This window comes from Crotalus tigris, unplaced genomic scaffold (genome assembly GCF_016545835.1).
Source record: "Crotalus tigris isolate CLP2741 ecotype Arizona unplaced genomic scaffold, ASM1654583v1 scf7180000024382.2542628, whole genome shotgun sequence".
Classification (NCBI taxonomy): domain Eukaryota; kingdom Metazoa; phylum Chordata; class Lepidosauria; order Squamata; family Viperidae; genus Crotalus; species Crotalus tigris.
The window spans coordinates 2381040-2406437 of NW_024100552.1; the positions used below are offsets into that span (position 1 = coordinate 2381040).

General features: G+C 38.2%; 1 protein-coding gene and 1 long non-coding RNA gene across 5 annotated transcripts in view; one reads left to right on the plus strand and one right to left on the minus strand.

Moving 5' to 3' along the window:
• Positions 1–699: 699 nt before the first annotated feature.
• AQP4 (aquaporin 4) lies at positions 700–14877 on the minus strand. 2 transcript variants are annotated; one of them, XM_039328593.1, is made up of 5 exons: positions 14276–14877; positions 9051–9465; positions 6934–7098; positions 4711–4791; positions 700–3977 (listed from the first exon to the last, which is right to left on the minus strand). In XM_039328593.1, the coding sequence occupies exons 1-5, from the start codon at positions 14647–14649 to the stop codon at positions 3705–3707; spliced, it is 1308 nt and encodes a 435-aa protein (XP_039184527.1). In that variant the 5' UTR covers positions 14650–14877; the 3' UTR covers positions 700–3704. The 2 variants fall into 2 exon arrangements, with proteins under 2 accessions (XP_039184527.1, XP_039184528.1); XM_039328594.1 differs by lacking the exon at positions 14276–14877 and adding an exon at positions 14055–14248.
• Positions 14878–23771: 8894 nt separating this feature from the next.
• Positions 23772–25398, plus strand: part of LOC120301411 — a 64321-nt gene continuing 62694 nt past the window's right edge. For all 3 annotated transcript variants that reach the window (XR_005554888.1, XR_005554890.1, XR_005554889.1), the window contains exon 1: positions 23772–25360. This is a non-coding gene — a long non-coding RNA (uncharacterized LOC120301411). The remainder of the gene's footprint in view (positions 25361–25398) is intronic.

Here is a 25398-nt window from a genome sequence, read left to right on the forward strand (position 1 = left end):
ACTTAAACAAAAGTGGGGGAATTACCAACTCTGTAACATTTCCATTTTTTCCCTTCTGATATCCTTCTGTCTCTCCCCACCATCTCCCCTCCTTCACAAGACATTAGACTCCAGGGAAGGAATACATAGCTATTATCATAATTATCTGGTCAGAGATCTCCATATTTCATTAAGTTTGCAATGAAGCCATGGGCTACACAATTTTTGCCCAAGGGTTAAATGTTGCACACCCAAGATTTATAGGGTTCAATTTCTTCTTTTTCCAGATCTTCTTTCCTTAATGTCCCCAAATTACATCAACCCAGCATTAGCATGCTACATTTCCTTCTGCTGGCATTAATAGGAATGCATTAAAAAAAATGTTTCTAGCATGCAGTACTTTCCCCTTTCCCAGATTTGGAATCCTCTAGCAGACAAAATGTTTTTGGGTAACAGACAAAAACCAGGAAAATTAAAAAGCAGGAAGGATGGCTGACACAAATATTCCTTTCAGAAAAATTTCTGACCTTCCCTTCTGGTCAGCTTTAGTATACCAAATGAAACTGTAGAGATTTGCTGTAATTTTTTTTTTATTAGAAAGTGCTTGAAACAAAATCCTTTGATTTAATTCTATCATAATTTATAAGAACAAAATGTATGGTATAAATATGTGATAAAACATTAAAAAAATACATTTAAAGAAAAAAATCTCAAGTCAAATATATAGTTGTAATATGAAAAGTGAAGCTTTAATGTTTAATAAAATAATTATTACTTTGAAAAACAATTCAGAAGTATCTCATGCAACTGTATTAGATTGTAATTTTTGAGGCTCAATAAATTCATCCTTTTCATATCAATAAAAGGCTGTGTGATTTTTTCCGATTTGTATGGCTTTGAAAGATATTGAGACTTGGTATTTGTTATGCTTTAAACCAGGGGTCCTCAACCCCTGGTCTGTGGACTGGTACTGGGCCGTGGCATGCCAGTAACTGGTCCGCACAAACAAGGAAAGTCCCATCTGTAGGATACAGGCAGCACACAAAACCATACCCCCTCTGGTCTGCGGAAAAACCTCTCTCCATGTAACCAGTCCCTGGTGCCCAAAAGGTTGGGGACCTCTGCTTTAAACAACTTTTTGTTGGCGTTTTTGCAAGCTTTATGACATATAATCAAGGCCCTCCATTTTTGTATGAATCATGTATGCAACACCAGAGGGAGGGACACGGCTTGCCATCTTTCTCTGGCCTTCTCTAAATTGATACATGGAAAGACTTCAGAGGCCGCTTAATTACATTGATTTTACTCCTGTGGGAAAACCACACTAACTTTGCTGATGGTGTTTTTGCAATATGTACATGTTGGGGGTGAGCAATTTAAGCCATAAGTACCAGTGACTGTCCAAAGTAACACTCTGTGTTTTTCTGAATAATTTTTCCTTCCAGTGTATGTTTTCAAACAGGCAATATATTTAGAAGTAGGTCTTTGTTAGTCACTTGAATGCAAAATATCAGTTACCAAAAAATATTCCGGTAATATTTTAAAGAATTAATAAATAAACCTCTTTATTATAATTACTTTTTAAAAATTACAGTGTATGCAAAATGGATGAGATTAAACATTTCATTTATATAAAATTGGCACAGTAATGCTTTATTTGTTTGAATAAGTGCACTGAAAGCAGATCAGTTTCCACCTTTTTTCTGATCCTTACACATTTTATTAGTTTTATGATGAGCAGCTAAACTTTGTGAGATCTTTTGCACGGAAGGACATTATAAATTGGTATATATATTTTTAGCATTATTTGGGATGTAAAATAATTTCAATTGCAAGATTATTAATGAGGAAGACCGTTGGTGGAGAGAAGACAGGAAACAATTAATGTTTTATTGGTTTGGAAGGGACAGACAAATGCTCTGATAGAGCTTTTTCATGTCCCCCATACCACTGAGTTTGACATAGACTTTACAATGAAAATACTCATCAGAACTGACAGCAGCCAATTAAGAATCAGAAGAACAATCTAATAGTTTCTTGTTTCTATGGGCAATAAGTTGCAACACGTCATGATGCGGTGATTTGACACCAGTGCTCTAAAGAATATAATTCTTCAGAAAAACAAAGATTTGTTTCAATAATAGATACATTTTGGTTTTTATAGAACCTAGCTACTAAGATTTCTAAAGTAGAGATCTTGCCAAAACCTGTTTCTGATCATAATCTCATGAGTTAGGTTTATAGAGGTAAAGCTACTACTTTTAAATGGAGATTAAATGAAATATTGTTATAAAACCAATGATGGATTATAAAAAGAAATTAACAGAATCTTTGAACATAATTTAAATATGGGCATGGATTTAAGAATGGTGTGGAATTCAAGTAAAGTTTTTATGAGACCATACAATACAACACCCAACTTAAAAAACGAACTAAGAGAAATATAGACTATCTTGATGAGATTAAAGAACAATTAAATCTCCAAAGCAGATAAATATTTCTCATCAAATTAAAATTTTACAATAACAGCTGTTAAAGTTTACAATAAAAGAAATGGATATAAAAATGAATTATGCAAAGCAAAAAAAAGGTATTTGCAAATAAATCAAGGAAACATTTTGCATATAAATTAAGAAAAGAAAAAGAAAACAATATGGAAATTTCACTGTATTAATGGATAATATACAAAAAAAATTCATCAGTATTATTCTATTTGGTACAGAAGGCATAAGATTCCCCAGGAGAAATTAGAATTGAACTATTTTATTAAATTTTGGAAAATATAAATTTTGGAGAGACTTTCATAAAAAGGATAAAATTAATTTATACTCCATAGACTGCATAAATAATTGTAAATGGAGATTTAACTAAACCATGTGAGATATGAAAAAGAATAAGACAGGGTTTCCCATTATCTCCTCTTCTGTTTATTTATTCTATTTATTTATTATTTTAGTTTGGAAAATATTGAATAGAGATATAAGATTAAAGGATTAAAGATGTAAATGTGAAAAACAGATTTAAAACTAAGAGCTTCTGCAGATAACCTGGTATTGGTTTTAGAAGATGAATTAAAGGGAATTGAAACATTGATGTGAAAAATCATGGAACTTTGTTTCTATATATGACAGTTACAATGAGATTATTATGTGCAGAAAGGTGGCAAGATTTAACTTTACTAACAAGTTGAGAAATAGATGGTGAAAATGATGGAACTTGCTGAGATTGCTAAATTGACAACTTTAATTAGAGATAAAGCATTATCTAAGGTCAATGCTGATTTGAAATCCCTTTTTAAGTTTTTGTGTGGCATTATGAAAATGAATAAATATGAAATTATGGTTTAATGATTAGAAAAAATACAGATTATAGAAAAAATGTAAGCAAAGTTGTAACCATAGAATAAGAGGTTAATTTAAATGTATACTTATAATTGCTGTAAAAGAAAATTGAAAGTCATTTATTTTTATTACTTTTTCCTGTTTGTTATTTTTTGCACTTTTGTCTTCTCTCTTTATTCTAAATATTAGTTCTTGTTAGTTTTATATATATACACTATCCTCTCACATATGATCTGATTAAACAGCTAATTCATTGATGATATTGCCCAACATTTGAAGTTATCTCAAGTGAAGAACTCACAATAGGTCTGTCTCTTTTATAGGTGGAAAACTATCTGTGAATATACTAGCAGGCTGATCTTTGCTTTCAGTGCTTCTTGCTAGTCATACAGATGATAGCACTTCATTGGTAGGATCTCTTCCTTTCTTATCATCACCCCTTTCCAGATCAATGAAGTGGACCATTCCAGGTTTCTGGAGTAGATCATCTGTTTCCCTCTGGCTCTTGGGGTCTTCTACTTCAAGGTATTTTCCTTTGGGTTGCTGAGTTGTCTTAGTAAAAGTTTCCTTGAACTTGTGCTCATCATCAGGGCAATAGACATAGTGATAAAGGGCACCCGCCAGGACAGCTCCTATAATTGGTCCCAACCAATACACCTGTACAGAATCAGAAGGAGACAAAATTTGATACAGAGAAATTAAGAACTGACTAATAAACAAAAGGGCAGATAGTAAAGTTCCTTTGGCAAATGACTTGCAATAATGTGATTGGTTACACCTTCCCACACTTCCACAAGTAAATATAAAAGCCAGCAACTTTTATTGTTTAGCAGTAGATACCTTTTCTATACATTCTGCATTGCGCAAATATTCAGACCCAACCAAACTAATCTACATTTTTTAGATGTTCTTGTAGTGTTGTTCCACAATGTTATGTTGTTCCTTTCCTCAAAGAAAATGTATTGGATGAAGAATGACTGACAATTCTGAATTTTGATTTGGATCATAATCTGTTTTCTTTTTTATGAAAGCTATGATTCATGATGGAAAACAACAAATATAAGAAGGAGACCTGCAAAGGGGGGGGGGCTCAAAAAAGTCAAGTTGACAACTGCAACTATGGAATTTAACCCTCCTTTTTAGTATGTCCCATGCATGGAGAATGTAAACAAGCAGTGAAGCTTCAATCTTGATTTTTTTGATTCCTTCCCCACAGGTAAAGTACCCACAAAGTAATCTTGATTTAGCAAATAAAAAAACCTGGTTGTGCCTTTTTACACAAAAGCCACTTTATAATTTATTTATTTTTTATAAAATAACCAAGCAAAATAACAATTATAGATATTAAGTGGTCTGAAAAAATAAGGAATACTAAAGTATAATAACTTACCCAATGATCTTTCCAGTTACCCATAATAACTGCAGGCCCAAATGACCGAGCAGGGTTCATGCTGGCCCCTGTGTAATTGATCTGCAGTAAGTATACACATGCAAATATATAAATATTTGGAGAGGAAGAGTATTATTAACTATTATCAAACATGAAGTTAAAATTCTTATAGCATCATCCTTTTCCAGTGGCACAGAAATGATGGATGCCAATTCTAGGGCTCTTATGCATTTCATTCCTTGGGGGCATATCTGTGGATGAAAAAGGTTACCAGGGGTGATTTTCACCTGCTTGGAAAGGAAACTTGCTGATGGCATTGCTGGCCTTTTCCCATTGGAGCAAGTTTCACTTGCTTCTTACCATAAGGGTGAGTTTTTTACATAATTCACTTGACCTCTGAACTCATGTCCGATCATGCCCTTTGAGCCCTTCCCATTTGACTGGCAACACATTTTCTAATTTTTTTTCTGCATTTTATAAGTGCGGATTTTGATGATAGGGTATCTTTGACACTATGTACATTTTTGCAGGGGCTTAGAAAAAGGCAGTTAGATCATTTCCAAGAGCTGTGCTTTCTTTCCAGCTTTAGATCTGTTTTCCTTCCTTCCTTCCTTCCTTCCTTCCTTCCTTCCTTCCTTCCTTCCTTCCTTCCTTCCTTCCTTCCTTTTGATTCATTCAATTTCTATAGCTGCCCATTTCAGTTAATGACGCTTGGCAATTTATAGTTTAAAAAATATATTACACTTAAAAGACTAAAACATTTTAAAACCATAAAGAAACAATAACATATATGGATATTGGGACATTAAATGATAATAGATTCATACATTACACTGTTAAAAGTGACTGTGTTACTGTTATATGTATTAAACATCCTGATAAAATAGCACGGGGGCCACAGTCCATCATGCAAACACTATAAATAAATATTAGAAATAAATTCCAGCATATGTGCGCGCACACACACACACACACACACACACAGAATATATCCTTATATGTCATAGTATACTAGTCACTTGAGGGACTGCCTGTTCCCCATAGCATCTGCCCAATCTCTTCAATCTGGGAGGATTAGGGTGCTCCAGGATCCTTCAATTAAACAATGTCATCTGTTGAGTTCTCAGAAGTGCAATGCCTTCTATGTGCAATGCTGCATCTGGAAAGAGGTTTTCCCCAAGACTTGGATTTCCCACATTCTGTTATTGGAAAAAGTGTTGAAGACTTTGCCACATTCCATCTGTTCTGTTGTGCTTGCCATCTTTCACCTTTGATTGACATTATTATAATTACAGTGAGCTGCCAAGAGTCATTGGGAGTTGAGTGGCATATAGGATATATAAAATAATAAAAAAAATCGTGTATTTACTTGGACCAGCATTATTTCTAGTCACATACAAACTAAGCTAACTAAAAGTATTAATATAAAATAAGATAAATTAAATATTTACACACTAGTAGATGTGTTTTGCCATTTTAGAATAGAATAGAATAGAATAGAATAGAATAGAATAGAATAGAATAGAATAGAATAGAATAGAATAGAATGACAGAGTTAGAAGGGATTTTGAAGGTCTTCTAGTCCAAACCCCTGTTTAGGCAGAAAAGCCTATACTATTTCAGACAAATGGTTGTCCAGTCTCTTCTTAAAATTTCCGGGGTTGGAGCATTCACCGCTTCTGGAGGTAGGTTGTTCCACTGGTTAATTGTTCTAACTGTCAGGAAATTTCTCCTTAGTTCTAGGGGTTGCTTCTCTCCTTGATTAGTTTCCATCCGTTGCTTCTTGTCCTGCCTTCAGGTGCTTTGGAGAATAGCTTGACTCCCTCTTTTTTGTGGCAGCCCCTGAGATATTGGAACACTGCTATCATGTCCTCCCTTGTCCTTCTCTTCATTAAACTAGACATACCCAATTCCAGCAACTGTTCTTTATATGTTTTATCTTCCAGTCCCCTACATATTGTTTGTATATTTATACACCCCCCCAAAGAGTGAAAGAGACATATATTATAAGAATGTTATACATTTTAATATTAATTTGACTCAAATGATTCCAAATAAACTTAGTTTCACATAAATATTTTAAATAAAATTAACTGAAAGTTAAGCCTCTGACCATGTACGGGTTTCAGAATAATAAGCTAATAAGCTACTTAAAACACTGCTACTCTATATTATTTACAAGTACCTAGCTGAAAAAGCAAATAAAAGAAGCTGGCAACTTACAGCAAAGAAATGTCCTATTGCAACCGATAGTCCAATTGCCACTGCCACAGAGCCGGTGACATCATTTCGTTTAGAATCACAGCTGGCAAAAATAGTAAAAACCAGCTGGAAGGTAATTATCACCTCCACCAAGAGCCCATGTCCACTGGAAAGTTCTGCATGTATCTGGAAGAAGAAACACACAGACAGCCAGGCAGCATAAATAAAGTGTGAAATTGTAATTACCAACCCGCTAATTAAAACAGTTTCAAAGTAAATAAGTGTTTTGGAAAGAAAGAAAATAGAATAAGGCAAGAAAATAATACACTGTTAAAAGCCTTTTAAGTAACAGCCTCTTGGGTAATCTGGGCTTCCTTGACAGAAAGCTCTGAAAGGCTCCTGTTAATGGCTTCTTAGCCATTGGATTGTTGGAATACAGAGTTGTGTATTTTGTGTCCTTTCATGAAACAGCAATGCATTAAATCATAAGATGATTGTAATGTAGGTACACCTAATATGGCTTATATATTATGATATATAGTTGACAGCAGTAAATTAAGCCAATGTGATTTATTCCCCCAAATCATGATGACCATAGGTTTGTGTGGTATGCACACTCACAAACAGCCTTACACTCAACATCAGCTAGGGGCCTTATTTATATGTGTATGTGTATAAAATACAAAACAGCCCCCTTCCAAACTCTTGGTTTTTGATGGGAATTTCACACAAAGAGTCTTAAGAATACAGCTATTTTTCTATTTTTTCTTCAGCAGATCCATGATTTAGTTTTCTGCTATGAATCCATTAATTAGCTCTTACTCAAATAATTTCAGTTTCAAATAGAAATTGACAGCATGTAAGTGCAGTTTCATGTCCTGCAGTGAGGCTAATTGATAGAAGAGAACAAAGCTAGAACCAAAAGCAAAGTCTGGTTTTAAAAAGTTATCTAAAATATACAGTTCTTTTGTTTTAATATATCTATGCTTTTCTCTTAAAATATTTCATGCCTGAATGTTATGATTATATGAATTCTTCTTTTAGTTAGAAATATCTACTAAGGAACAATTCCTAACTACAGAATAAAAGTCGCAAATAAGGTACATCAAATCTATTAGAATAAAAACAGTTCCTTGCTTTAAGTTAAACTGCATATGCCCCCCCCCATAGTTTACTAGGACCTGATACTTGCATATAACTGTTGCAAAATATTTAGCAGTTAGTTTACAGTAAAGAATGGATTTATGAGGCACAGGGTACCCTGCCTATCAAAATTTCTTATTAACATTTTTCTTAAAGGCATTCTAAATCCGTTCAAAGCAATACATTCCATGTGAGCCTGCAGTTTTATCAAAAGGTCACTTCTGAATTAAAAAATAATCACAGGAACCACTTGAGAAACCACTCTTCAAATTTTAAAGCAGTTTCTCAAAATACTTTCATTAGATTTAATATAATTTAAACAACCTCTATTCATTTTTTGCCCTAGGCATCTACATCATCATTATCATCTGTAACAATAAAAAGATGCTGAAGTGAATTTAAGCTATCCAGATCTTGTCCAAGGATCCATGCTAAAACATGAATGTGTGTATGAGACTTAGAATGTTTGTTTGTATATTAATGTGGAAGCCAGTATAAATGTAATCTGAATGAGAGACCACACTTTACAAAAGTGTTGCTTTGTAAACTTATTAAAACAAGAATTACTTGAAGCTTCCTCGGGGGAAAAAGTCATTTTTGCCCTGAATGTATTAACTGAGCACTGTTCCCCAATAAATAGCTCAATTAAAACCTTTTTCTGGATTCCTCAATCTAATATCTGTGGATGTGGTTTGCTCCCAAGACTGTGGCAAAGTATCTACTGCACAGTGTCTTTGATGTGGAAAGAAAATGTCCTGGTGAAGATATGGACTAGGCCTGTGGAGGAAAACCCAGTTTCAAGTCCACCTTTAGCTGTGCAAACTGATTGCCTGACTTTGGATCAATCACATTCTCTCAAGCATGGGGAGACTCTTCAGCCATTTTTCAGGAAGAAAGGCCTTTTTCCCTTTCAGCAAATGCTGAAATAGGTTTGCAAGGTTTGGGTTCTTATTGTGTTTCATTAGAAAGGGTAATTCTCCATTCTTTCAACCTACCTGGGTAACTCCCAGTCCCCCAATTACACTTGATGGAGTGACAAGATAGAGAATCCCTGCCCCTGCAATGGCACCCAGGCATTGGGCTACAATATAGAAGACTGACTTGGCAAGGCTGATCTTCCGAGTGCAAACCATTGCAATGGTCACTGCAGGGTTAATATGGCCACCACTGATAGGTCCAATGCACTGGACCATTGTTGCAATGCTGAGTCCAAAGCATAGAGAAATAAGGACCACGTCCATAGGAAGGGGTTTTTCACTTCCACCCCAGTTGATAGTAGAGCCAAGGCTGAGGAAGACAAAAATGAGCATGGCCAAAAGTTCTGCTGACACTGACTTCCAGAAGGACTTGGTCCAGATGCCTTTAAATGCTGCCATGACAGCCTCACAATTACACCATCGGCCACACTTACTGAAAAGGAAAACAAAGCAGCATAAGGATTATCCTGTCACTTAAAAAATGCTTTTAATGAACATGCTATCATTTGCAAAGAACTAATGACAGAAACAGCTTGTAAGAATCTATCACAGATCTGTAATTAGCCAATAACAGTCCCACATCTGTATGGAATAAACAATGGGGGGGGGAGAGATCCCATCTAGTCATCTCTATACTATATTGTCATGCTTTATCGATACTCTCCACCTCCAATTCCTGTTTAAAGTTATTGCCACAGAAGTAACAAGTGATGGGCTTTTATAAATAATCTTAGAACCTAGAATAACCAAGCACAGAGATGAAAGTGAGAAATTAATCTTCTTCTGTACCCAGTACCCATTCAGGAATGGTATGTGTGAGAAAAGATGCCTTGCTAAATAACATTATCTAAAAATATATTGCATACACCACAACATGACTGAACATTCTTTGTATAGTTGGGGTGAGGAGGTCTGACTTGCAGAAGTACTTAGATACTGGGGTGAGAATTATCTGAATTAGGAAAACTAGGGATACATCCCATGAAAAAATAAGATTGAGACTTAGTGCTATCCTACCTCTCAAGAGCTCCAGTAAATTGTCTCTAGAGCTATCCAAGGTGCTGCAAGTTCAGTCTGGATGCTTCAAGTCTTCCCTGTTGCTTAAAGTCTTATCTGCTTGAGTCAGCAGAAAATGAAGCCAGCAGGAAATGTGCAGTGTCCATTGCCTCTGTTCCCAATTACTGACAACCAACTGATTTTTCCCTAATATAATATAATCACAGCCTATTAGATTTTTTTTATACCTCGAGTCTGCCTTTGGATGATGTTAGAACAATGGGAGTAAATGACAAATAAAGTGATAAAATATGGCAGTTTGTCTCATTCATGGGCTGAGAAGATAAAGCCAACACTCTGAGGATATAGCAGGAAAAAAAAATATTGTCATGGCTTATTCCATGGTTAACTACAAGAATCTGAGTAAGATATGCATTATTCTATATGGCTGCCTGCTCATTAAGACGTCTGGAGAATGCATGACTTCTGACTTTTGTTCTTTTCTAATATGATTTCTTTCCTTCTGACCCTACATTTCTGCTTTGATGTTGGCTTAGTTTTCCATACTGTCTCTTCGTCCACCCACTGCTTACTCCTACAAGCATTGTTCCATCATCTGCTTCTATCTGAATCCTATTTTGCTTCTTATTCCTACCAAAGACCAGATGGGCTTACAGTGCAAACAAGCTTGAATGTATTTCCATCATTCTACAATCATGTAGCCTGAATTAGCAAGGACAGTATATATAGAAATAACAAATTGGGGAAGGTTATTCTACATAATGCTTCCATGGAATAGAATCAAGATTCTGCTCATATAAAGGTAAAGGTTTCCCCTGTCCAGTCATGTCCAAATATACAGTAAGGGGTGGTGTTCATCTCCGTTTTTTAGCTGACTGAGCCAGTGTTGCCCAAAGACATTTCCATGATCATTGGCCAATATGCCTATATGCTGAGGTGCATATGATGCTGTTACTTTCCCATTGAAATGGTATCTATTTATCTATTTACGCTTGCATGCTTTTGAACTGCTAAGTGAGCAGGAGCTGACATATATTTTAAATATCAGTATACTACAATTCAACGAAGCTTTCAAAAGTTTACAGGGCATGTGATTCATACACTTTAAGAGCTTCCAATAACTATACTTTGAGTTTTAACATGAAATGTTTTTTGTTTAGGACTAGATAATAGAAAATCTAGAAATACTTCTATTTAAACAAGAGCATAAAACAAGGTCCATAAAGTGAAAGCAGGGTAGTTAGAAACACCAAAGAAGGTTTCCAAATTTCTCTTTGTACAGCATTCCTGGACTATTAACATCATCCCAAAAGACAAAAGAAATTAGCAAATGATAATTTATCCTGGTCTGGAAATGAAGTAAAGGGAAATTTTGTATGTATCTGCTCAATGTTGCCATGTTTTGTGAAGAATCAGTATTTCCAAATAATACTGGATATTTGCGAATTCCAAAAATACTTTTGCAGAAACATGCTTGGAATGAGCAAGAAACTTGTGAAACAACTAATTGCTTGATCAGACTAAGCTACAACCAACAACTGATTCCCGTTGTCTATCTTTTGTTAGTATCCAAAGCTGCAGTCCCAATTAGTCCAAATATTGTGCAGATATATTCAATAGCCAGCATCCCAGCACATCCAAAGTGCTATTGTGCCATCTTTTTAAATGATGTAATAATAATTGTTTGTGGCAATTACTAATTACCAAATGTTTTGACTTGGTTGATATTCCTCTTGTTGGTTGGTGATATTCCTATCTTGTTGGTTGATTTAATGGCAGGGATTGCCAGAAAGGGTAGATTTAGAAAACCATTCAAAGGTGCAGAGAGCAAACAAAGTGACTTTGACAAAAGGTGACTTGGGTTAGAGTTTTAAATGATGTTAGGGAAAGCATGATGAGTTGCGCTGGGCTGTTAGCAATGTGAAGGTATTTCACAAACTACAACCCTGTATAAAATATGGCAGCCTGAAGCTTTATGGGATCATAGATTACACTACATAGGTCCATTACTGTGAATACTTAAACAGGCTATTTGTTTCTGGCCTGAGTGCAAGTGCCCCTTTCTAAATATCCTCTTCAGAGGGATAAAATATAAGCCCATTGCTGCTGGTTTCTTCCTAGGGGAAAAAAAAAATCAAACCAAAATACTCTGCAAACACAGTTAAGAAAAAAAAAAAACTGTGGCTGGGGAAAATGTCAACTCCAAGATTTTTTTCTTGCTGAAATTATTTTTGTGTGCGGTTTAGAGTTCTTAAAACTGCCTCAGAAGAGTAACATGCCCCCAAAAAGATGGCTTTAAGCAAAACAACTCACTATCTTGTCCATTGCTTGATGCCAATATTGCATGGTTTGAATCAGCACAGAATGAACAACCATCCAGATTTTAGGGCTGCCTTCCCCCAACTGCGCTCTTCAGAGCAGTTAGACTTCAGCTTCCTTGATCTCCTAGCCTGGCTAGACGGCCTCACTCTCAAGTGGGAAGCAGCACACCAGGCATTTTCTTTAACTGCTTCATGAAGGCCTTCAGCTGAACCAGAGTCCCCTTGCTCCTGGCTGATCTCCTCTGTGCATCTGGCGGGCTTTGAAAGGGAAGGAAGCCGACTTCTCCATCTAACAGGAACTTTGCACCATGTCTTTCCATCCCATGCCGGGTGCGCTCCTGGACTCCCTTTCCCCAAACAGAAGCACCCGAGCCGCGTTTCCCCTGCCAAGTTCGGAGCGACCTACTTTCCAGTCTGGCCTTTTGAGTCGGGAGCCAGGATGGAGGGGTGGAGGAAGGGAAGACACCCCAGATTATCTTTGCAGGCCTTTTATCTTGGCGCTAAATGCTCCGGATTTCGGCAGGTCAGCAGAAACCGAAGAGGAAGGCAGCACCGGCAGCGTCAGTCTCGAGGCAGAAAAGCGCTGGAAGCCCAGGGAGCGCGCGGGGCCATTCCCCCGGGGAGCGGAGCTGGGGAAGATTTATAGTGCGCCGTGGAGGCAGCTTCTAACGGGGTCCGCGTCCAGAGGCGCTGCGATCTATTTACGAGGCAGCGCAAACTGCTGGCAAAGGAGTTTTTCTAGGATCCTTTCCAAATACATAGGTGAAAAGGACGGGAACTGCCCTTGACATTTAGCAATTACAAATCTTCCAGGTATAACGTTTCATACCGTTAATACGCTCACCGAGCCTCCACAAGCTCTCTCTCTCTCTCTCTCTCTCTCTCTCTCTCTCTCTCTCTCTCTCATACACACACACTCACACACACACACACACACACACACACACACACTAGATGCCAACGGCACAAAAAATGCAAGCAAATGTCTTTCTTAAACAGTTCCCCCTTTTTAAAAGAAACTAAAGAACAATTAGATTAAACAACAACGCAAGGTGCATTCTGCAACAACACTTGGGTAGGAAGAAGAACCGAGGATTATCAGAAAGTCGTGTATAATTTCCACGTGTTTAATCAGAAAGTCGTGTATAATAAAAGCGCAGCGGCACACAACCCAGCTGCGCGGGACAGGGGTTCCGTACTCTGCTCGCGCGTTTTTGGGGAGCTGATTGGGGGGGAAGCGGGAGGGGGAGAGGAAGGACTCCGAAGGGAAGGGCGAGCGGACCAGGGTAAGGCGAGGCCGTGTCCCGCAGCGCTTCTGCCCTCTTATTGTCTGGGCCGGTTACCTCTAAGAATTCTTCGCAGAGACCTTATTCCTACTCGCTTTTACTCCCGCCAAGAACTTCTCGCTACGGCCCGTCAAATTTCGGAGGAGGGACTCGCGTGGGGCCTTTCCCATCTCTCGCTAGACCCTGGGCAGCCCTTCGCCGCAGCTTTGCTACGAGAGGTCGCTAGAACGAAGGTTGGGTCTCCTCCGTGGAAACCCTTCGCCCGACGGAGACAGAAGGGATTGGGCAAGGGGGCCAGGGGAGAATCGTGGGAAGTAAGGCAGTCCAGGCGCATCTTTCTTACCGAGGTACCCCAACCGATCCCCATTCCCCCACCCCCGGCCGGTTAGTCGACTCACCCCCAAGGTCTGGGCGCCGCTTCGTCGCTCATGCCTTCTCGCGTGTGGCGCGCCTGGCTAGAGACCGAGCCGCGAGAGGGGGAGTGGCGGAGCCCGGGGGCCTTGGGGGAATCGGGTTACTGCTCCTGTCTGGCCCGGAGGACTTTTCCAAGTGGAGGCTGTGCGCCGAACAGCTGGCCAGGCGTTGGGTTATATTTGAACTTTGAATAACTTTCCCATACCTGATCAGCCCGAAAGGGGTGGAGCCGCCGCCCGCCGCCCGAGCGAGCGCCTGTGGCCCAGGAAGGGAGAGGAACCGAGCGCGCCGGCCCTTGGCTCGCGGTCTCAGGCGCTGGGTTGGAGCAGCCGGGAGAAAAGGCTTCCCGGAATTCGCCAGCCCTTGCCACGAGCGGCGCTCAAAGGGACGCTGGTGCCTCAGCCGGAGAGGCCCCCCTCCCGCCTGGCTCGTGGCAAAGCAGAACGGCTTGACCCAGGAGCGGCGCGCTCGCCGCACGCAAACGAAGTACTTGGCCTCTTTATCTGGACTTCCCTCGCCCCAAACTCTGCTTGGCTTAACCATAATGTAAGCAGAGTTGCTTGGGATCACGCAAGCCATAAGCTGAGTTTGACCCTCCTGAAGACTCTGAGAACCCCAGCAGCAAGAGATTCATTTGGTCTGTCTGCACCTTGCTTTTTTCTGCCTGCATCCTAGAACAACATAAATTTTCCTCTGTTATTTTCTTTTCATTCAGGTCAGTGGCCCAATAAAAGGAACAGAACAGAATTCTTTTAATAATAATACACATTAAATTCCTAATTTCTAATCCTTGTTTTTCCAGCCATTGATAAAATACATCCCATATTTGAAACTATTCCGTGTCTTCTTTTTCTTTAATATTCAACGTTAGTCTATCCATTTTTGTACAGTCTGGTATTTTCTTGATTATCTCTTCTTCAGATGGTGTTTCTTCATTTTTCCAATACTGAGCAAATACAATTCTTGCTACTGTTAATACATGCAACATTAAATATACATTTTCTTATCATATTTTCCTGATAATATACCTAACAACAATAGTTCTAGTTTAAAATCTACATGTTTTCTTAACATCTTTTCTAGCCAGATATGTATTTTTGTCCAATTTTTTTTTTTTGCTTTAGGGCATGTCCACCAAATATGGTAGTAGGTGCCTGGTTTTTGATTGCACTTCCAATAGTTACTAGGCATGTTTTTAAACATTTTTGCTAATCTTGCAGGTGGTAAGTGCAGAACAGAATTCTTTATTGGCTATGTGTGATTGGACACACAAGAAATTTGTCTCCTGTGCATAAGCTCTCAGTGCACATACAAACAACAAGTGATAAATCATGATTATAAGTATGAGGAGAAAGCAGGTACTCTACCTCCCTTATGGCTGACTTAGCAAACTTTGAAATGTCTTGCTTTTCCCCTTAGCTCTCCTTGATCTCTGATAGGCGAAGATTCCCCAGCCAGGAAGACAATGTTCTGTACTCTGGATGTACAAAAAAACAGAGTATGGGCTTCTTCAATGCATAGAGGCGTTCATAATAGCTTTATTTCAGCATTATTACATATATATCCAGGGCTTACAGGACAATTCTACATCTCCCTGATGCATTCATACCAACCCTGCTACAACATACAGTGTTGCCGGGTTCTGTGTTGTAACTTTTAAAATATGTCAGAAAATGATCAGTGTCACAAGTCAGTTTTAACGAGCACTAGAGCATTATTATAGGTTTTTTCTTGTATGATTTGTATTAATTGATTCAATTTACCACGTTTTATGTTCATTTATTTATCTCTCCTTTTAGATTGTTTAACTATTTTTGTGTTTGTATTTTTTAGCTTTTTATGTGATTTTTTGTATTTTTTATGGTTTTTTTGTATTCCACCTTTCTTATGCTGGATCTTTGATCCTAATAAAGGTTAATGTGATTTAATGTGATTTGATGTATGGGAACTGGGATAAACTTGCCCCTAAATTGGGGCCATAGGCTGTTCTAAGCCCTATCATATAGACTGTGTGTGAACCTACTCATGATGTTTCTTCCCTATAGCTTCCCTATAGTTTCGTGTCTCATCTATAAATAGCATATATGCAATTTTTGTACCCAACTTTTAATACAAATTAGGCATTTGTTGTTGTTAGTTGCAAAGTCGTGTCCAACCCATCGCCGCCCCATTGACAATGTTCCTCAAGGCCTCCCTGTCCTCTACCATTGTTTGGAATCCATTTAAGCTCACACCTACTGCTTCAGTGACTCCATCCAGCCATGACATTCTCTGTTGTTCCCTTCTTCTATTGCCCTCAATCTTTCCCAGCATTAGGCTCTTCTCCAGTGAGTCCTTCCTTCTCATTAGGTGGCCAAAGTACTTGAATTTCAACTTCAGGATCTGGCCTTCTAAAGAGCAGTCAGGGTTGATCTCCTCTAGAACTGACCAGTTTGATTACCTTGCAGTCCAGGGGACTCACAGGAGTCTTCTCCAGCACCATAGTTCAAAGGCCTCAAAATATTTGAGATGAGGGAGGGAGAAAAACAGGCAAAAAACAAGCTGGGGAAGTGTCACCCTTCATGAGGAATGAAGAAATACACCATCGCCTGGAAGTGGCCAGCACATGGCCATCACCTACTTCACATATTTGGCTTGGTGGGCTCTGGGGGAGGGGATGCGTGAGAATCAACATTACCTGCGCAATGCTGCCCAGCCCCCAGCCTGCCTGGTCTCGGCAGGCAGTGGGGCACTCTCCTCACAGTGCCAAGAGGCTGAGCCGGGCAGCATGAATCCAAAAACAAGCACGAGGCTGCCCAGCCCTCAGCCTGCCTAGTTTCGGCAGGCAGTGGGCTGCTTTCCTCACAGAGCCAAGAGGCTGAACGGGGCAGTGCAAATCCAAAAAGAAGTGCGATGCCACCCAGCCTCCAGCTGCCTTGTTTCGGCAGGCAGTAGGGCGCTCTCCTCACAGTGGTGAGAGGTTGAGCTGAGTGGTGCGAAGCTCATCAGTTTTGCACCTTGCTGCCTGCTGAAACTGGGCAGGCTGGGGCTGGTCAGCATCGCACTTGTTTTTGGATTTGCGCTGCCCGGCTCAGCCTCTTGGCATTGTGAAGAGATCACCCCCTGCTTGCCAAAACCTCTCCCCTGGAGCCCATCAAGCCGGATATGTGAAGTAGGTGAGGGCCATTTGCTGGCCACTTCCAGGCAATGTGCATTTCTTCATTCTTCACAAAGGGTGACACCTCCTTCGCATGCACCCATGGGGCAGGGCTGACATAGCAGGGGCTAGCTCCTCACTGTTTTCGATGACCTTGTGGAGCTAAAACTGAATGCGTTTCAGCATAGATGACCACCACAAAAATGTACATTGCTCTCGGCTGGCCTGGGCCAGGGCCAAGGCAGCGGGGGCCGTTCCCTCACTGTTTCCAGGATGGCTTTGCGGGCCACATGAAACCACTTCATGGGCCACATCCAGCCTCCGGGCCTTGTGTTTGACATGTCTGTTGTAAAGCAAGTTGAAAAATAAAGCGTGGCTTGTCTCTGAAAGCACATTAAACCCATTAGACAGGTTCTCCTGTGGCTTTGTTGATCACCTGATGCTTATCCCATGCTGCTTATAGTAAGGTTTCCATGAACAATCTGTCTTAAGAATTTGAACACATACTGTGCATCAGACTTTCAAGATTCTTTGAAGGTTAACTAGAAAATGGAGCAGACAACATTGCCCTAAATTGGCCAATAGTACAAAAACAGATCCTTACTTTTTAATAAAAACAAACATAACCTGCAAATACATCCCAGAACAAAGATGTATACTCTTCTGTTTCCTATTCTGAAACATATCAAGCATAATCCTGGTTTTCTTTTTAATTTTGTCTTTTCAGATTGGATTACATAGTGGTGTACAGGTTTCAGACTTTGAACATTTTGATCCAATTTTGGCCAGTTCATTAAGGTCTAAGAAATGCTTCATCCCTTGAAATGTATATCAAGAACTGCACAAGAAACCAGTCAAGGGTTTGCTCCATTAATGCTGGCTGCCATCCCAGGAGTTTACTAGGACTAATCTTCTCCAACAGATACAGACTATATTGCCAGACAAGATAGTCATGTGCTGGGAAAGTAGAAAAGGAAACACAATTGATTCGAGCATTTTAGAGTTTGTTTTGGCTTTTATGGAAAAATACAAAAGACAGCCTGTTTCCTTAACTTTCACTTAAATAATTAGGTAATAATTTGCTGCAAGGAATAACACTGGTAAATAACAGTGGTAAATAAAATGGGAATTGTGCATCGGTGCAAAAGTGCAAATTCAGCTGTCTTCTTATCTCAGGTATTTGGCCAGAATTTCTTTCTCTTGCAACTAGGCACTTAAAAATATCTTTGTTGATTGTGCTATCAAGTTAGTCTCAATTCCTAGCAACCAATTAGTTAGATAGTCTCCATAACATACTCCTAACTTTGTCCTTCAGGGTTTCCAGTTGTACACTCATTGCCACTGTAACTGAATTCATCCACCTTGTTACTGGCTTTCTGTGTCTCCTTCCTTCCAGATTTACCAACATTAAACCCTTTTCCAGAGAACTAGGTCATCACATAATATGTCCAATATATGCTAATTTTAGCCTGGTAATTTGTAATTTGAAAATATAAAGTTATTGATAATGCAGTGCTAGATTATAGGTATCTCAGGTTGGATTACACACAATATGTTGTTGAAGAAGAGTGGAGATCTTTTCAAATACAGTGGTACCTTGGTACTTGATTGCTTCAAAACTCATCAAATTTGATATTCAATGCATTTTGATGGAACCTGGATCATATTCCACAAACCTAAGTTTCCTGGCATTTTTCTGTCCTATGCACCCAGGCATAACTGCCAAATGTCCTTAGGCGAGCTAATGAAGGTTTCTTCCCATACAACATGTAATATGGAGTTTCATTGATAGCAACATTCCATACCCAGTTTACTAAATAGTTGGCTGTTTTTATGGCTTCTCCCCAGTACGTGTTACTCATTCCTGCATCTGCCAGCAGTGAGTCCTTCATGGCCTGCAATATACCATTCCTCCTTTTAGCCACCCCCTTTTCTGCTGGTGTTCCTTTCTTCCTATCGCAGTGCATCAAATATTAAACAAATGCTGAACACCGGGACATCCCTTTAATATGACAATCTTCCAGGCTGATGTCTATGAAGATTCTGTTGTCTAAGTCATGTTTGTTCCAAAGGTGCTTTTTCAAAAGGCAACTGGACTTTGTTTTTCCTTGAAGATGTTTCACTTTTCATCCAAGAAGCTTCTTCAATTCTAACTGTATGATGGAGGATAAAAGGATTTATACTCCTAGCAGTCATCTGGTTGCTTGCAGTAATTCTGAGAGTCATTGAGGCCACTTGGAGGTTTATCTGTGTCTTATCTGAAGAGTGCAAATGGGTGTGGAGCCTTCTTGGAACTGCTGAAAGGACTGTGTTATAAACAGGAGATATGTAGTGTCATATCCTTCTCCCTCTATTGAGAGAAGGCTATTCAGTCTTAAAATAGATGGCCTCTTTGACCTCTCTTTCAAACCAGCAGTCCTCTGTCCAGAATGTGGACTTTGCTGTCTTCAAAAGAGTGACCTTTGTCTTTCAAATGCAGATGGACTGCTGAATCTTGTCCTAGTGTTTTTTTCCCTTTATGTTGAGCCAAGCATTTGTGAAGTGATTATTTTGTTTCTCCAATGCACAGACATCTATATATTTCACTACTTTGTACTGCATATATCACATTGCTCAGTTTGTGTCTGGGTGTTTTATCCTTGGGGTGGACAGGTTTTTGCCTTAGTGTATTTTTGGGTTGAAAGTGTGCATGTATGTAGTGTTGGTTGAAAATCCTCCTGAGAATTTTGGATATTCCTGCAATGTATGGAATGACAATGTTGCATTTGTTGTTCTTTTCTTTGTCTATTATTGATGAGCTCCTCCTGGGTCTTTTTTTTGAATTTGATTAATCAAAATTATTTCTTTTAATTTTTTAAAGTAACAGGCATTGGAAATTAGAGATCTCCTCAACATATACCTGTGCTTAAAATCTTGTCTGACAATGCTAGAGAGCAGCAAGCAATCCAGATGTTGCTTTCCATTTTACACAGTTGACACACATTTCTTTCTTCAAAAAGAGAGATTCTCATTCTGTAATCAGACATCATTGTTGTTGTTATTGCTTAATTGCTTGAAGGACTTTGAGAGATTTGTGTATGTGGCTTGAGGTGATGGGCAATTGTAGTACAGTATAGTTGACAAACTTCAGGTTGGGAAAACGAAGATGAATTTGTAGTGAAAGTATGACAGAAAGAAAACCTACAGTACAATTTTATAATAATGCTTTCACACACTCACATTGTAAGGAAGTCTGTTGCTAAGATTGCTGGGGATGCAAGAAAGTTGTCTGAAGAAAATCTGTGCTAAGAGGATGAGAAACATTGGATTTCACATGCCAGTCATTCACTACTGTATGTGTAGTTCCTCTCCAGTTGAAGCTTCAGATTTGTTATTTCACTGCAAGTGTTGAGTTTCTATTACCATTAAATCCAAAATTAAATTCTTTTCAGCTACACGCATCACTGAAGCAATTATCCATAAGCCTCCAGTTGTGAAACTTTTAAAACTGGAAGTGAAAATTCAAAGGATTACTGTAGGCATGAAAGCAAATGTATATATATGTTTCTCTCTCTCTTCTCCCCTTCCTTCTTCTGTCTAAACAGGGAGAGAGAGAGAGAGAGAGAGAGAGAGAGAGAGAGAGAGAGAGAGAGAGAGAGAGAGAGAGAGAGAGAGAGAAATAGATTTCACAAGTGGATTTCACATATTATTTGGTGCTTGATTTGATTTTCACTTTTGTGCCATTTGGGAACCTAGCAAATTGTAGCCTATTTAGAATAGAATGGAGTGGAGTGGAGTGGAATGGAATGGAATAGAATAGAATAGAATAGAATAGAATAGAATCGGGAAAGGACCTTGGAGGTCTTTTAGTCCAGCCCCCTGCTCAAGCAGGAGAACCTATACCATTTCAGACAAGTGACTGTCCAGTCTCTTTTTAAAAATCTCCAGTGATGGAGCATCCACAATTTCTGAAGACAAGGTGTTTCACTGTCCTCATTGTTAGGAAGATTCTTCTTAATTCCAGGTTACTTCTCTCTTTGATCAATTTCCAACCATTGTTTCTTGTCTTGGCCTCTGGTGCTTTGGAAAATAGTTTGACCCCCTCTTCTTTGTGGCAGCCCCTCAAATACTGGAACACTGTTATCATGTCACACCTATTTCTTCTTTTCTTTAGATTAGCCAAACCCAAGTCCTGCAGCTGTTCTTCATACTGTATGTTTTAGTCTCCAGGCTTTTGATCATTTTAGTTGGTCTTCTCTGAACTTTTTCCAAACTCTCAACATCTTTTTTTGTAGTATGGTGACCAAAATTGGTTGCAGTATTCCAGGTGTGGTCTTACTAGGGTTTTATAAAGTGGTACTAATACTTTGCGTGATCTTGATTCTATACTTCTGTTTATACAACCAGGATTGTATTAGCTTTTTTGGCTGCTGCTGCACACTGCTGACTCATAGTCAAGTGATCGTCTACTAGGACTCTCTCACAGTTGCTGTTTTTGAGACAAGTCTTGCCTAATCTGTACTTAAACCTTTGATTTTTTTCCTGCTTAAACGTAAAACTTTGCTTTTCTCCACATTAAAACTCATTTTGTTGGATAGGGCAGATTGTTCAAGTTTGTCAAGATTTTTTTGGATTCTGAGCTTGTCTCCTGGGATGTTAGCTATTCCTGCCAGCTTAGTGTCATCTGCAAACTTGATGAGTTCCCCTTCTATTCCCTCATCTAAGTCATTAATGAAGATATTGAAGAGTACTGGGCCTAAGATGGAGCCTTGTGATACCCCACTGCTTACTTCTCTCCATGTGGATGTAGTACCATTGAGGACTACTTGCTGAGTATGGTTTGTCAGCCAGCTACAGATCCATCTGAGGTGTTGTTGTCTATTCCAATTTTCTACTTACTAAGTAGCAGGTTGGGGTCTACTTTGTCAAATGCCTTACTGAAGTCTAAGTATACTATGTCCACAGTGTTTTGCTGGTCTACTAATTTAGTCACTTTATCAAAGAATAAAATAAGATTGGTTTGGCATGATCTATTTTTGACAAACCTGTGCTAGCTACTAATTATAACTTTGTTTACTTCTAATTGTTCACAGATCTGTTTTTTTGATTATCTTTTCTAGGATCTTCCCAGGTATTGATGTTAAACTGATAGGTCTGTAGTTTCCTGGGTCTGTTTTTTTTTTCCTTTCTTGAAGATGGGAACCACATCAGCTCTTTTCCAATCATCAGGTACTTCCCCGGTGCTGCAGACTTTTTGAAAGATACGGTACAATGGTTCTGAGATAACATCTGCCAGCTCCTTCAGAACTCTGGAATGTAATCTGTCGGGTCCTTGTGATTTATATTCATCAAGGTCGAATAGGTGTTCTTTCCTCATTTTCTTGCTTATTTTAATTTTTGTTTCTAATTTGTCTATTTTGTTTATTCAAGAAGTTATAATTTAATAAACAAAGACTTAGAGTAGCACATAAACTCAACTTCTGCTTGTCAAAGATGCAAAACATCTGAAGACCTCTGTCCTTTTCTTTACTAGCACTTCTGTGTTTTTTTTTAATTTGGAGAACATCTTGACTATTATCAGAAACAAGCCTAGGAATCAGTTGAATGACCAAGGAGCCTCAAATATTTTTCACTGGCATTTAAGGTTTTTCTGATAATATTTACTTAGCCTCATTTATGTTAGGAAGTACTTAAAGAACTACTTAAAGAAGTAAATGAACCACAATGATTCCACTAATCTTAACTTAGATGCTCTCCAAATGTGTTGGACCTCCATTTAAAGCAAGTTGAGTTAAGAGTCAAAATAGCTGGAAAAGCTTGGCTCATGTCCGTGTTTTATTTAAGATACTTTTAACATTGAAGTGGGAGAAATATTCCTATTCTTTAATTTTATTTTTATTTTCCTAATATAGTAAGTAGTAGTGAATGAAACTTAAAACACTGACATTCTCATCAGAGGATGAGATCATGGATTTTTCATGCCACTAACTAGAGCAAAATAGTTTAATTCTGTGAGATCCACATTGTTTCTTTCCAAGCCAATACATTTAGTTATCATCTAATAAATGCAAACAGAACATCCAAGAATGAACTGCTGATTCTTGCATACCAACACAACTCAGCCAGCAGAACAATTTTGGCAGAAAGAAAATGGATAGTTTGGTGTGAATGTACTCTGGAAGATCTTGTTTCTTTGGCAAAAAAAAAAAAAAAAAAAAAAAATCTGGAAGAAAAACAGAACTGAAAGTGAATTGCTAGCTGCTTTGTGTTAGGCTTCTGCACGTACATTCTCAGGTCTTAAAACTAGGGAAATGGGAAATGCATGGGAAATGTTTCACAAACATGTTTCTCTTCTTAAATTTGACTGACTTGGCAGTTCCTAAATTATTCAGTAATAGTTTATGTTGAAATGCATTTTTAAGAAAGCCTAATATTTTTAGTATTTAATATGGACACTCCATCTTCTTCATAAATAGATTTAAAGTAGATATCTAACTTTTAAAAGTCTGGTATAATCACCAGTTTACTATGTTTTGTATAAGGTGTTCTTCTCAATTAATGAACTTAAAACTCATCCAAATTCAATCAAATGTTCTTTATTTAAAAATGACACAAAAGTGATATGTTGTCTTTCTTCTACTGTAATACCAGTTGGAGATAACCATCATATTTAAAAATTGAAATGATTTAGACATACTTCCTAATTTTTTTATTTGGTAAAATACATTTTATAAAATAGATCTATCCTTTGCACCAACTTGGTTATATTTTAATAATAAGCCAGTGCAGAGAGGATACTTAATCTGAAACAATTTTGAGAACTAAAACAGTAGAACAAGAAAGAAACACTCCATGGAATCTCACGCTATCTTCATCCCAAATCATTGTTATTCAGGTCTGCATTCCCTTGAGTTGGAAATCTAGTCTGCTTAAAAAACTTGCTGCCAAGAATGTAGGGAGCAAAGAATAAAGTTGAAAGAAGAGGAAATAAACAAAGAGGAATTACAAAAGGGGGAATTTAAATAGGGGAACAACATAAAAAGAAAGCCAGTCCCAGAACATGAAGTTTTGTGAAATGCATTTATTGCTACGAGATCTGTGCCAACATTTATTTTTCTGAACTGACCTAAATAAAACTTACTTCTGTACAGAGCAGGAGCAGAAAGCAATTGAACTTTGCTGTAAATATTTCAGCCCTGTGATGTGGTAAGCCTCATATTTATTCATATTTCAAAGAATGCTGAATTTTCTTCAAGCAGAGTATCACTGGCTTATGGTCATAGTTGTTGAAGATGAATGTTGAGTAAAAAGTTCTCAAACCAGCTGTATTGAGTAAAGATTCAGACAGATTAAAAGAAATTTAAAGCTTCTTCTGAAGTTCTTATTGTGTTCAACTTTATCAGTATGCCAATTGGCCATCATGTTCTAGCTAAGTAAGATAAGTCACCTGAAATCTTTCAGGAGCTGCAAATTGAAGCCAAGCGATATTAAACAGAACTTCTTTACATTTCTGAAAACTGTTGAAATGTTAGAAAACTATACAGAATATTCTTATAGGAGTGTGAATCACTTTGGACAACTTGCAGCCTTTATGTCACATTAGATTGTAAGGTTATTTTCATCCTTTCATTGCAAAGGATCCATTTAGACTTCTTGCAAGAGATAGATGATCCTCATCCAGAAATCTCAAGGCAGAAGGAACAAGGAGAGAGAAAAATGCTTCAAACAGAAAAAAAGAAATTATCTCTGTTGTTTTTTTCTTTAACACCTGAAGTCTAAACAAATTTCTTTCATGGACAGAATATGAGTATCATCAGAAAAAATGCTCCTTTAGGATTTAGGATAATATTTGGATTACATAAAATTGACATGATTTTGGAAATAAGCATCCAAGAGAAGCAGCTATTATTACCTGAAGTGAATACCTTAAGCAACCATTATTTTCTATACAACCTGTAAAATTATTAGGCATGAAGAGGATTTGTAATGATTACTTTTCATCAATTTGCAAATTTATATAAAAAATAAGTGAATAAAATTATGTAATATCTCATTCAGAACTGTTCATTTTTTCACTAGTTTAGAAATCACCACTGAAATTTGATGATGGCTTCAAAATCAGAAAATGCACCAAGGCAGAGGCTACAGTTGTACCTTTGGCTTCATTTTATACAGGTAAGGAACACTTTATTTTAGTTGGATCGAGCAGACCA

Excerpts from the sequence above, each read along its gene's own strand:
- AQP4 (XM_039328593.1), bottom strand. The coding sequence starts at position 14,649 with ATGGCTTGCGTGATCCCAAGCAACTCTGCTTACATTATGGTTAAGCCA. Across the intron at positions 9,466-14,275 it reads ACCCCTTTCGGGCTGATCAG|TAAGTGTGGCCGATGGTGTA; the intron begins GTATGGGAAAGT and ends TTTCCTTTTCAG. Across the intron at positions 4,792-6,933 it reads CAATAGGACATTTCTTTGCT|ATCAATTACACAGGGGCCAG; the intron begins GTAAGTTGCCAG and ends TACTTACTGCAG.